Raw genomic sequence first — 13795 nt, 5'->3', positions numbered from 1 at the left:
CAGCCCGGAGTGCCCCCTTGCACTCTGAACTCCTCATTTCTGGCCCCATCCCAGAGCCCGCACCCCCTCCTGCAACCCAACCCCAATTTCGTGAACATTCATTGCCCGCCATACAATTTCTATACCCAGATGTGGCCCTCAGGCCAAAAAGTTTGCCCACCCCGGGCTAGAACCTTAAATGGTACCTCTAGACTTGCTTGCATTATAAAAATATAGTCTGGAACTTGCCTCCTCCTTCCATCTTCTTTCAAATGGAGGCGATGCAAAGAACTACTTACTAGATCTGATTCGTAATCATGCCTTTAATGCAATTTCTAGGTCCTGTGGAGCTAAACACATTATTCCATCTCCTCATAATCCTCTTTACCAGAAACACTGCTTACTTTGTGCATGCATCATTTAACCAACAAACACTGCCTGCAGCATGCACGTGTTATTTATTACTTGTGTGGTGTTGCCCTGTCTCCTTTTGTGGAGGGAATTGTAGGTTCCATCATTTTGTGGCGTCTTAAAACTTTTGCATGAACTAGGAATTAAACAAGTTCTATATTGTTAAATAGTCTGGCACTTGAAGCTTTCTGCATGTCCCTTCTCCAACTACTTATCTCCCAAACATTTTGCTCAGCTGAATTTGGGAAGAGTAAAAGGTCCTGCATGCTTCTGAAGAAATGAAGGGGACTAGGGAATGTGGAAGCTCCTTCCTTGGATCTGTAAATTGCATAGTCTGCTTCAGAAATGCATGGTTGGCACTGGCTTTGCTATGAAAATCTGGGAACTAATGCTTCTTCAATTCTTTATTGCCCCATTATTAATTATTATTGTATTACCATAGCACTTAGGAGCACCAGTCATGGAGCAGGACCGCATTGTGCTAGGAACTGTGCAAACACAGAACAAAATTTGTTAGTCTCTAAGGTGCCACAAGTACTCCTGTTCTTCTTTTTACAGAACAAAAAGACAGTCCCTGACTCAAAGAGCTTTGTCTCCATACCCTAACCCCCCAAACATGTTTTGGATAATGAACCTTATTTCTATGTTTATGTTGAGGAGCTGAAGAAAGCCAATGCTGATTTTAAAGCATCTGCACAACAGCCTTCCAATTTCAACTACTGCCTTTTTTTTACAGCTACATAAAAGCTGTTGGGTGGAATGGCAGATAAGCATTTATGTTCAGGTATACTGTATGATTTTGCCTACATGAATAAATCTATAGAGCAAATTGTGCTCTCTTTACACTAGAAGACCCATTGACTACTGGATTTGGCTCGATATTTGGAGATAACTGAAAAAAAAAAAGAGTTGTTAGAGTAACAGAAGTAAAACTTACCAAAGGAGTGAGTTTTAGTTCTCTTTTCTTTTTATTTGAGACTCCGAATATTTTCTAATATTTTACTACATGAAAACTAACTAGGCTCTTGTGTCACATAATTAACCCTCAACAGCAAATCTTGTTTCATACACAATGCTACTGAATTTAAGGTTTAACAAACAAAATGTAAAATGGGCAATAAATCACTCAAGGGTGTGTGAGTGTAATGAGATGTATATGTATGCAGGCCTCAGGGGTGCTGTTCCCTGAAGCTTGAGAACAAAGGTGGTGTGATGCCAGCGCCAAGAAGTGCATTCATATGCATTTCATGAGAACTGAATGTGAAATCCTGCTCTTGTTACTACAGTGTGAATCTGAAACAACTCCAGATTTATACTAGTGTAACTTGGAGCAGAATTTGATCCCTGAACTGTTTCATTATTGCACTTAGGGGAGAAAAAATTGTAAATGCCTCCTGCAACATAAATGAGTAACTCTACAAAATGCTTTTATTTCTACATTTCTCCTGTTGTTAAGTTATTAGCTTAAATTTATTCATAGGGTATTCAGAACACTTCTGGACTAGGTATGCTATACTGAGATGTCACTGGAAAGTATATTTTCCTTAGATTTGCATAATGATTGCAGATTTAATCCTGACTTCCATTTTCTATTATATGTAAAGATTTATCTCCATACTGGTAATGTACAGTGCTGATAAAAAAAATATCAGTGCAAGTTGGGTGCCTAACTCCCTTAGCCTCCTTTGAAAATCTGTGCCCTGTTTATTTTGTAGATTTGCTAGACCCTATAAAGCAGGTGTTATGTTACAAGGAATGGCTCCTGAGTGCTCCACAGCAGTGGCACTGAAACGTTCAACAGAACTCAGTGTTGCCAATGTCAAGGGATCAAAAATCATGAGTCAGGCCCTCAAAATCATGAGATCTTAAAAAATAATAAATGTCAGATTCTTTTTATTTGTCTTTGCCATTTTTTGTCCGTAACCATGAGGACTTGAAACTTAACTACTTTTTTTATTTTATTTTCGTGAATGCTGAGATTGTCACATAATCACTGGCCTTGAGGAGCTGGAGCTTTCAGAAAAACTCCAAATATAGTGAGAGTTGACAACTCTGGGAATGTGGTGTTCTTACCTTAGCCCATCTGTGACCACAGGAGAAATTACCATACAGTACTCTTTTTGAAGGGAGACACAGAGGACAAAATAGTAGCTGAGCAAGAGTTAGGATATGTCTACATTACAGAGACTACACCAGCCTATGGCGCCAGAGCTATACAGGCATAACCGCATAGTGCAGAAGCAGCCTACACTGATGGAAAGGGTTTTTCTGAATCTGTGGGAACACCACCTCCCCAAGTAAGAACAGCTATGGGCTGTTCTACATTAGAAAGTTACGTAGACCTAGCGACATCATTCAGGGGTGAAAAATCCACACCACTGAGCAATGTAATTATGCCTAACTCCTGGTGTAGACACTGCTAGGTTGGTGGAAGAATTCGCCCATCTACCTAGATACCACCTCTCGGGGAGGTGGATTAACTACATTGATAGGGTGTTGCTGTAGTGAGTGTCCACACTGAAGCACTACAGCAGCACACCTTTTTTAGAATGTAAGACTGGCCATACTGGGTCAGACCAATAGTTCATCTAGCCCATCATCTTGTCTTTGCTTCTCTCCACTATGAAAACTGACTGTTAATTCTGCCCTTTGTTTCCTATCTATTAAGCAGTTACTGATCCATGAGAGGACTTTCCCTCTTATCCCTTGACTGTCTACTTTGCTTAAGAGCCTTTGGTGAGGGACCTTGTCAAATGCTTTCTGAAAGTCCAAGTAAACTGTATCCATTGGATCAGCCTTGTCCACATGTTTGTTGACCCCCTCAAAGAACTGTAATAGATTGGTGAGGATGATTTCCCTTTATAAAAGCTGTGTTGACTCTTCCCCAACAGATTGCCTTCATCTATGTGTCTGATAATTCTGTTCCTTATTATAGTTTCAACCAATTTACCTGGTACTGAAGTTAGGCTTACTGGTTTGTAATTGCCACGATCGCCTCTGGAGCCTTTTAAAAAAATCTGCATCACACTAGCTATCCTCCAATCATCTGGTACAGAAGCTAATTTAAGTGATAACCATCAGGAATTCTCATGACAAATTTTTTGGTGGCCTCAGAATATAGCCACCAACTCTTGCTGGTGGCCACTCTGATACTTTTCCCTAAAATACTTAACTTTAGGAGAAACAAATATGCACATATACACATCCAAAAATTGTAATTTATTTATTGCTAGCTAGTTATATCGGCCAGCGTTATATCGGGGTAGAGGTATATGTTTAAAAACGGATATCACTTTTCACAGCAGACTTGCTAGCTAGTAAGTCTGTTGTGAAGTTTGTGCTATTAGCCCTGACACAAATTAAGCACTGGATGGCAGCAGGGGGAGGCAGCAGAGCCCTGGGGCAATAAGGGGATGGATGGGAGGATTGGGGGAGGCAGTGGGGGCCAGGGGTGGGTAGTCCTACTGCCCCAGGATTGGAGCCCAAAACCCCATCATCCCCAGGAACTCACTGGCCACCTGTTCCTCCAGCGTTGTGCCCCATGTGTCTCCAGAGGTGGTGCAAGGCGCTGAGCCCTGTTGGCGGCCCAAGCAACCAACCCCAAGGTATTGCATCCAAGAGCAACTGGGGAGGGGTGGGCACCACTGATTCTCTTCTCCCCCCTCCCCCCGAGGCCACAAGAAAAGCTACTGGTGACCATGTGCAGCCATGGTGGCCGCATTTGAGAAACGCTGTTACATACCCCAATTAGTAGTTCTGCTATTTCATATTTGAGTTCCTTCAGAACTCTTGGGTGAATCAAATTGATGCAAGTACAGAAGAACTCTCCCATTTGTCATTATGGAGTTGCATCTTTATTATTTATAGCTACAAACACAGGGTTTAGACAGGAGATCAAATAGTCTTTAACTAAATTGTTGAAAGTACTGAAGACCACTGATAACAATCAGATTTTTTCTCACTCATTTGCTTAATTCTGTTTCTTGCTAGCTATTAAATAATATTTTTGTTAATACAAAAGGTGAAAAAGTCAACACTCTTTAATAGCACTAGGGAGAGACTTTCAGCTGGGAATGTAAGAGGACTTAGCCCACAGAAATGTTGGGGCTATTTGATTCCCTTGATCCTAACAGTTCTCTTTCCTGTATTTGTATGTATAAAGTGAGCAAATCTGGCCTGAAATTTGTTGCAAGATGAAACACAGAACCCCATTGTACCCTTTTTACAGTCACTTCTCAGCATATAACTGCTCTTTTAAGAGGTTTCTGGAGCTCTTATTTAAACAGATAACATTCTGCTACGTTGTGGGGCTGAAATGTGTGGAAACAATAGCAACACTAGTGATAATAATGTGATTTATAGACGAGATAGAAAATAAACATCCTAATCTTTCTTTTTTGTGGGGGAAACTATGTTGGGTAAAAATAATTCACGACCTTTTAAATGGAGACAGTCTTGGTCATACCTGCTCTCAATCCACACACACTGAATTTCCCACTGAAATTATCTCCTGGAAATATGAGCAGAGTCACATCACTGGCAGAATAAGAACTCTGATTTATGGAAAATGAATGCCATATGGCACAGTTCCTTCTCATTTCATATTTTGTAGCTCCAAGAATCTTATGACCATAACATCAGCTGACCCATAACATCAGCAAACTCATCACATTAGCTATCCGCCAGTCATCTGGTACTGAGACTGAGTTAAGTGAGAGGTTATATACCACAGTTAGTAGTTCTGCAATTACATATTTGACTTCCTTCAGAAGTCTTGGATGAATATCATGTGGTCCTTGTGACTTGTTACTGTTTGATCAATTTCTTCCCAAACCTCCTCTATTGACACCTTAATCTGGGACAGTTCCTCAAATCTGTCACTTAAAAAGAATGGTGCAGGTGTGGGGCTCTTCCTCACATTCTCTGCAGTGAAGACCCATGCAAAGCATTCATTTAGCTTCTCCGCCTTGTCTTCTTCAAGTACCCCCTTAGCACCTTGGTCATCCAGTGTCCCTACTGAATGTTTGGCAAGCTTTCTGCTTCTGATGTAATTAAAAAATGTGCTGTTCTTGATTCTTTTGCTAGTTGCTCTTCAAATTCTTTTTCAGACTGCCTAATTATACTGCAGTGCAGCAGCTGTAGCCTTTCTAGTGTGGACATACCCTATATTGATGGAAGCATTGGACATTGGTGGACACTTACGCCTGGAAATTAGGTTGGTAGAACTACCTCGCTCATGGGTGTAAAAAATCCACACCCATGAGTGACACAGTTAAACTGATCTAACCTGGGCTGTAGACAGTGCTAGGTCAACAGAAGAGTTCTCCTGTTGACCTAGCTATGGCCTCTTGGGGAGGTGGAATACCTGTGCTGATGGGAGAATGCTTGCCTTTGGTCTAGGTCAGCCTAAGCGGTGATTGGGGGTGGGTAGGCAAAGCATTGGCCCCTCCCCTGGGTCTGCAAGTAGGGGTTGGGCCCTGCCCCCCTCTGGAGTCACAAACACAGGAGGAGCAGACAGCCGGTGTGAGTGCCCCATCTTCTTGTGGGCAGTAGGGCTCAGGCTTCCGGCTTCAGCCTTGGGGTGGCAGGCTCTGGCCACTGGGCTTCAGGCTTACCACCTCCCTTCATCGCCTCTGGCCCCCGCTGCCTCCCTAGGCCCCTCACCCATCCTCCCTACCCCTTCTCCGTCCAAGGCTCAACTTGTCCCCTGGCTTGCCAGGGCTGAGTAAGTCTGCTGTAAAAAGTGATATTTGTATGTTTGCTAACAGGTCTGCTGCTGTGAACAGTGATATTAACAAACATACAAATATCATTTTTCCCAGAAGCAGACTTACTAGCTAGCAATTCTATTTAAAACAACACAAAACAGAAACCAAAAAAGCAAAAGAAACAACAATAACAAAAAAAAAAGACAAGAACATGCAAAACACCTTATTTGTGTTTCTATTCTGTTTAGGTCTAGTAAAGAATAGGAACAACTGTACATTGTTGTTATTGAGTCTGCAAAAAATAATAATAATAAACCCTATGTAAATAAATTACAATGATTTGGATAGGTATGTGTGCATATTTATTTGTTTTTCCTGAAGTTAATTACGTTTTCTGGAAACTGAGGCCACCAAAAATTTGTTGTGAGAACCCCAGTTTAGGTCATGTCTACACGGAAGCGCTATGGTGGTGCTGCTGCGGTGTTTTAAGTGCAGACAAGCCCTTAGCCCTGGGAGGGAGAGGAGAGAGGATGGCTTAGCTAGTACAAGTCCTGCCTAGCCAGTGCCTCTCACCCAGGAGCACTAAATGGACCCCCAGATTTAAACGGGTTGAAAGGCAAAAGCAGGGCAGTTGTGGGATCTCCTCCCTAGCTGAATGAAAGGGCGGAGAGGCTCGAATGAAACCGGGAGCAGAGCGAGGGCCATCGCCCCTGCCTTGTGCCGGCGGAGCCTTTGGGCTGCCCGGGAGTAACCCGGCGACACGAGCCTGCCAGAAAACAGGGGTTTGGGCCCCTTTTGTTTTCCCCTTTCACCCAACGCCTGTGGCTTTCTCCCCGAGAGCCGCTCTCAGCCGCGCCCTGCCCCCGCAGCCTCCAGCGCCCTGGCGCTGGGAATCCCGGTGCTGCTGCGGGACTGGTTTGCCCAGGGAGCGGCCCCAGCTCTCTCGGCCGCTCCAGGCAGGGGCGCGGCGCGGCTGCCGGAGGGTTAACGGGGTTATGGGCGGGGGCAGGAGGAGCAGCTGCCGGGCGTGTCCGCTACTGGCTCACCGGGCTGCAGCCAGGGCGGGAGGAGGCAGAAGCGCCGAGACGGCGAAGCCGAGCTCTCCTGCTCGGGCGCTGCTCCCGGGGGCGCTGCTGGCTCTCGGGCTGCCCGGGGAGAACAGCCGCTCGGGGGCACCATGCCTGGAAGCGACACCGGCCTGGCTGTGGACAGGACTTACTCGGACCCGGAGAGGCACCAGCGCTCCAAGACCCGGGTAATCCCCCTCTCGCCGCGCAGCCCGCGGGGGCTAGTTGCCCACCCGCCACTGCAGTGCTTGGCTCTTCCGTAGCAGGGGCTGCACAGCGTCCCGGGGGGCTTGTTCCAGCAGCCCCTGTCGCCGCCCTGCGGGTCTGGGTTGGAAATGGCGGGGGTTCCCCTCAGGTGCTGAGAGCTGTTTGTCTTGGGTGCTTAAAAGGCCCCTGTCACCTTGGGAGCCAAACCCAAACCTGCGGCCACTGTACGGGTAATCTCAAGTTCCAGCTCCTCTCGCCCCGAAGCAGCCTCTGGGTGCCTGGGCAGAGAACACACCTGGCCCGCTGCTCCATTCCTCTGCGCACTGCTCTCGTTGCACTAGAGTGGATTGGAGGTGGTGGTAGTTGCTAAAGGTTAGTGGAAGCGCTGCGGAGGAGGGATTCAGGGCCGGCGCTTGACACTCCAGTCCAAAGGTAACAAAACAGCTTGTTTTGCTCTTCCTGAGGACTTAAAAGCCGCAGCAGTTGTGGGGATCACAACTGTATTTTTTTTTTTTTTTTTTTTTTTTTTTTTGAAGTGAGGTCAACAAGTTGAGAGACTGTCTGAGGAACTGCCATGTAACAATCCCACTGCATTTCTGGGGAGAGTGTAACCAGTGTCAGAGCGAGCCTTCAATTCAGACGTGCTTTTGAAAACATGCTCGCGCTGAAACCTGGACCAAAACTTAGGTTCTCTATTTTTAAATAAATATCACAAAATAGCTATTGCGATGACTATTTTTTTAACCTAAAGGAAAACTTTTAATAAACTTTCTCATTCAGTGTTTTTAACCCCAACATTGCTTCATTGCTGTGTTGCGTAAGAAACTGAAAATGAATGACTGTTGACCGACTGTAGAAACTGAAGTTCAAGATAAATTCACTAAAGAAACTAGCTCAAGGTGAGAGTAATGGAAAACAACTAGGAAAAGTGAACAGAAAACTAGCTGTTTAATTCTTTGAATATTAATTGTTCATGCTTAGACATCCCTGGGATGTCTCCCTCAGAAATTGCTTAGGTAATACAAGCAAAGGCTCTTCTTTTATTTCAATCTCCCTTAAAGTGAAGATCTGCAGAGCAAATGATTTTTCTACAGTAGGGAGCAATTATTACTGTTCGTTCCATCCCCCCACTCCTTTGCTCATTCTCCCCCATCCTCACTCGCTCATTTTCACCAGGCTGGGGAGGGTCCCTTTTCGACCTGGTGTTCAGTTGAAAACTAGACACCTGGCATCCGACATGCTAAAATTGCTTCTAAGAGGGTTGGAGCAATATATTTATATACTATAGATTCCATGATGTACAATTTCATTGGGGCAATTTTTCTCATGGTGCAGTGGAGGTTAGATTTGTTGTCTTTTTTTAATAGACTGCATGATATCTGCCTGTTATATTAGTGATCATAATATGTGTGTGTGATTACATGTATGACTGCACTATGGATGGGACTAATGGGTTGGCTAGCTTGTGTACAAATTTCAAATCTCCAGCTACCTGTTCGGTTTAAGCAGGTGAAGTCCTCTCTGTATTTATGACTCTGGTTAAGCAAAAGAAAGCAAAGCTGCTCTTCGTTGTATTGTAATTTCCTCTTGCTGGCTCTGGCTGTGGGCAAAAATAGCTGTTCTGCTTTCTCTCTTCTACTGAGACAAGATATTTAGTGCTTCAAAATAAATGAGCTTCACAGCTTGAAGTACTTGGATTATTTATCTGTGGAGAAAGACTGCTTCCTTTCCCTATATAGAATGCTAGTCTTTCTTTCCGCCCCTCCCATCTCATTAAATGTCACTGCTAGACAAGAGATAGTGTGCTTCAGATTGTTTCTGCATAATGAAATGTTTTAAATTAAGTAACCTCATTCACTGTGGCTTTTACTGTTGGTATGCGATCAGCATAGCATGGCCTTTGCACTATAAATTTGACACACGTTATACATAAACCAACAGTATTGATGTCTACTTCTTTGTATAGTGTTGAGCAAATTAGTTTTATACCTCGTAATTCTTTTTTCTAGAAGGTAAATATGCTATATCGCTTAGCATGATGACAGAAGAAAACTTGTATATTATTCTTGATGTCTTGATTTATCTGGGAATTTAAACTGAAGTCTCTTCAATCCGGCAGATTGACTTAATAGCTGGAACAAAGCAGCATGACCAATTTTCAGTATTGCCAACTCCAGGTGTCCAAAAATAATGAAATTTATTTTTTTAAGAAAGTTTTGCGACCTTTCTATTTGCATTCTGATGGCTTAAACATCAGGGTTCATATTTTAAAGCTTTTCTCTGCAACCATGAGGACTAGAAACTTACTTTTTTTTTAAATGCAAGCTGAGGCACTGATCTAATCACATGACTCTGAGCCAAGGCTTTAAGGAAAATGCCCATTATAAAGAAACCTGTGATAAAATCAAGAGTTGGAAAAAAAATGAGTCTTGTGTAACTGGATAGTTTTATGCATCATATGTCTGGAGGTTGGAAAAACTCCACTCTCACTTACCCAGGACAAGTAACTCTGCTCTCACTTACCTCCTCCCAGGAGGGGAGGGATAGCTCAGTGTTTTGAGCATTGGCCTATTAAACCCAGGATTGAGAGTTCAATTCTTGAGGGATTTGGGGCAAAAATCTGTCTGGGGATAGCTCCTGCTTTGAGCTGGGGGTTGGACTAGATGACCTCCTGAGGTCCCTTCCAACCCTGATATTCTATGATTCTATCTGGATAAGTGAGCTGGATAGCTTCTGGCTCATTCCCGGAGAATTGGGAAAGGAAGGAGCAGAGTAGTTCAAACTCTGCTATCCTTTAGCTGGATGGGGTTGGGGTGGGCAGGAACAGCAAGCCATGCTGCTGCTTTGTAGTGAAGGAGGATCATTTCTTCTTTTAAGAGAAGGGGAGTGGGAAGGAAGAGCAGAGCAACTGAAGCTGCTGTTGCTCCTGACAAGGCAGAAACTGACGTCCTGCAATAATCCAAAATGGCTGCATTCCCTCGGACTGCTCCTTCGCTGATGAACTGGGGCCCTTCTCGCTTAGCCACCATTGTAGCCATTGCTCTGGTTTGGAGTCAAGGATTTCTTTCTCCCAACGAGACTGAGGTAGAATGCAACCAGAACACAGAAGACAAAGGGTTTGTCAAGCAGTTTAGACCCAATTGTAGCTTTCTGGCCTGGAGAGCGCCAGAGCCCAGCCCCTACCCGGAGGCCTAGGCCTGGATGGGGGCTGCCCAAAGCAAGCTGCTGCTGTTGCTTTTCCTGGAGGGGCATGGGAGTGAGAAGCAGAGCAGCCCATGTGGGAAGCCAAGGGTTTCCTACATGTCCAGAATGGCAGCAGCCCCACAGAAGCCCTGCAAACAAAATTAGGGAGCCTGGAATTAATTAATTAGGTGTCTGTAGGCAGAGGGAGTGATTAGGAGAGAAGGAGATGTCAGGATTGATTTCATTAGGAGGACCTGGGAGCCTGATGGTGCAGGACGTTTTAATCTGGACTGACTAAACATAGTCCTGGGGAGATCAGGTGTTGAGACTTTTCAATCGCTACACATCACCATGTCCATCTTGAACTCTACTAAGGATTATTCAGATTAGACTTCATGTTTTCCTTCACCTTCTATTTTTAAGAGGAAAAAAAACTGCTGTCTGTTCTGGAGGGGAAAAAACCCAGCAGATTCAGTTTGTACAAAAGTTAGAACAATTCATTATGAAAGGGGAATATCAAGATGGTAGAATCTCAGGAAAGGGAAGAAAAGTAATTTTTAAACTTCACTGTAGTTAACAAGCCAGAGACTCTTCCTCTATTTCAATGTCTACCTGAGACTATTTAGAGAAGCCGTCAGACCTCATTGCTGTTTAGCTGGCAGGAAAGCCAAGAATACCGAGCTGGGGGCCGGTCTCATTTTCTATACAGTCAACACCATCACAAAGATCCCACTGCCTAAAAGAGATGAGTACCTGAATGAAGAACAGCTGGCTCATTCTTGTCTGGGAAAATTAAATTGCTGGTCAGGAAGAAGCAGTGTTTTGAAGAAATAGCTAGGCCACTGGTTCCTCCTCCTTTCAAGGTGTCTTTTCTTCCCTAATTCATCAAAGATGTGCAAAGCTTCAGGGTCCTGCAGAATTTAGTATCAGTGTCAAGAAATTCTGTTTGCTAGGAGACTTCGCCCCATCCCCCCCAGTGAGGATCTGGCCAAAGCAATCCATGCATTCATTGCTTCCATACTGGATTACTGTAATTCTGGGGCTGAAGGTTGAAGTGATGCAGAAACTTCAAATTGCACAGAATGCAACAGCTCACTTTCTCAATAGGAAGAGCTGCTATGAGTATGTCATCCCTGACTCTGAGCTCCACACCCTCCACTGTCTGGTTCCTTCTCCACTTCTAGGCCTTGGTTAAGACTGGGGCACATCAACAACTGCATCTCCATCTGTAATCCACTAAAACAACTTGTCTTTTGGAACAATGCAGTTAACAAAAGCTAGGCAAACAAGTACCAAGAGTCTCATTGCTTCCACAATGTGCTTCAAAACAATCCTTTTTGGAAAAAAACAAAAACAAACAAAAAAAAAACTTTTAAAGCATAACCAGATAGGGATTGCCCTACTCAGACACATCAATGGCCCATGTTGTCAGATGCCCTGTTTGACTGACCAGTATCAGATGCTTTATAAAATGGTACAGGAAACCCTAATTATGTATTTCCTGCCCATAAGAAAAGAGTCCCCCCCCCCCCCCTTAATCCCCATTAACTAGTGGCAGGTTTATAACCTGAAGGATGAGTTTATCCAGTGCTTAATTTGTAATGAACGAGTTGCCAGAGCTCAAGCAATTCGGTGCTGGGGCTCAAGCAATTTTTTTACATTGATAATTGATGCGGCAAGCCCAGAAGTGCCGGGGCTATGAACTGCCAAGCCTAGAGATGCCTGGGCTCAGCCCTGGCAAGCCCTAGCACAAATTAAGCACTGAGTTTATCCCTTTTTAAAAATGTTAATCTATCTAATATAACTGGATGTTCTCATGACTTGTATAAATGCCATGTGGTTACAAAAATTCCTTTTCTCGCTTAAATCTAGTTAGAAGTCCCCTTCTTTTTGCATTATTAGAAAATGTAAAAAAAGAAGCATTTGATTCACCTTTGCTGCAGTCATTCATACTTTTTATATTCCTCTTTCAAGATCCCTTTCATCCAGCTCACCTCAGTCTTTTTCATCTCTCCTCATATGGAAGTCTTTGTGGCCTCTAATCACTTTCTCTTCTAGATCACCTGTTTTTCTGTTATATCTTTCCTTGGAATCACTAAGAGGGTTGGAGGAGAAACATGAAGAGACCTAAAGAGATCGGAAACACAGGGAAAATGTAACAATATGAGATTCAGCTTGGAAAAATGCAAGCTAATGCTGCTGGAACTAATTAATTACGTTTCTGTACATGGCTTGGAGATAGGACCAGTAATGTAATATCTGGTGTGAGGATGGAATGGAGTGTGGGGTGAAGTAATGTTACACACATTTTATAGCTTTCACAACAATTGGAATGAAATTAATACTTGGTGTAACTCCGTTTAGTTTCAGGAGGTTTATGCCTGGGTGAATGTGGCTCACTGTGTTAAAACAATTAGTAGATATTTACTACAGTTCTAGTACGAGTACCTGGTGAATGACGTTTTGTAAGGTAGCAGAGCTGGTAATTCCATATGTTTGAATGTTCACTGCCCATATTCTTAACTAGTGTACATTTTAAAGCATTACTGCATATCCAAGTGTTACGTTTTTAGGCCCTGACTAATGCTCAAACCATATTCTTTTCGTATCAGCATTATTTTAGCCATGTTTTAAGAAACCATTGAGGACACATCATACCCTGTGTAATGCTAACAAAAATTATAGCAGGATGGTATTGAAGCTTCAAGAACTTTTTTTTTTTTTTAAATCCATGACAAGTGTCTGCTTTTAAAAATTATTTCAAACAAGTGACAGTCTCACTACAAAATTCAGATCTGGTTTTCAAACAAACTCGGAGTTTCAGATTTGGGGATTTACAGCATTTGAGGTAGAGAAATAGATCTGAACCAAAATCCTCAACGGAGCTTTATGCTACAATAGCATAACTAGCATGTACATTTTCTGTTTATGATCAGTTTAACTGGCTATTGTAGCTCCACTGTTCACGCTAAGTGCAGTGCAAAAGTAAACTGCATATATGGTGAAAAGGAAACCACACTTTTAACGTGTTTAAGTTTGATAGTCTAAGTTAATAATAGATACACAAGTTCTTTTACAAGTGTATTTTCAGAGTGCTGGATAAAATATGTTTTTCTGTGATAGTAACATGAGGATTTCTATTAAAATATAATATATACTTTATATGTACATTTTATGAAATGGTATATTGAGAGTGTCCCTTTAAATATCAAGATATTTCTAATGAAAATACTATAAAAG

At 43.1% G+C, this 13795-nt stretch overlaps 1 protein-coding gene across 2 annotated transcripts in view; it reads left to right on the top strand.

Annotated features, from left to right (window-relative positions):
- The window catches only part of TMCC3 (transmembrane and coiled-coil domain family 3), a 211637-nt gene that overhangs the window by 132408 nt on the left and 65434 nt on the right, over positions 1–13795 (top strand). Inside the window, exon 1 of one of the 2 annotated variants that reach the window (XM_054028186.1) lies at positions 7185–7353. The exons of the other annotated variant lie outside the window; for it this stretch is intronic. Coding sequence (XP_053884161.1) covers positions 7276–7353 — 78 coding nt within the window. The 5' untranslated portion in view covers positions 7185–7275. Of the gene's footprint in view, positions 1–7184; positions 7354–13795 lie in introns of those variants that run through there. 2 annotated transcript variants of the gene reach the window in all.

This window comes from Malaclemys terrapin, chromosome 1, assembly GCF_027887155.1.
Source record: "Malaclemys terrapin pileata isolate rMalTer1 chromosome 1, rMalTer1.hap1, whole genome shotgun sequence".
NCBI classification, from domain to species: Eukaryota; Metazoa; Chordata; order Testudines; family Emydidae; genus Malaclemys; species Malaclemys terrapin.
The sequence above is the reverse complement of the archived record's forward strand: the minus strand, read 5'-3'. Positions and strand labels throughout refer to the sequence as shown.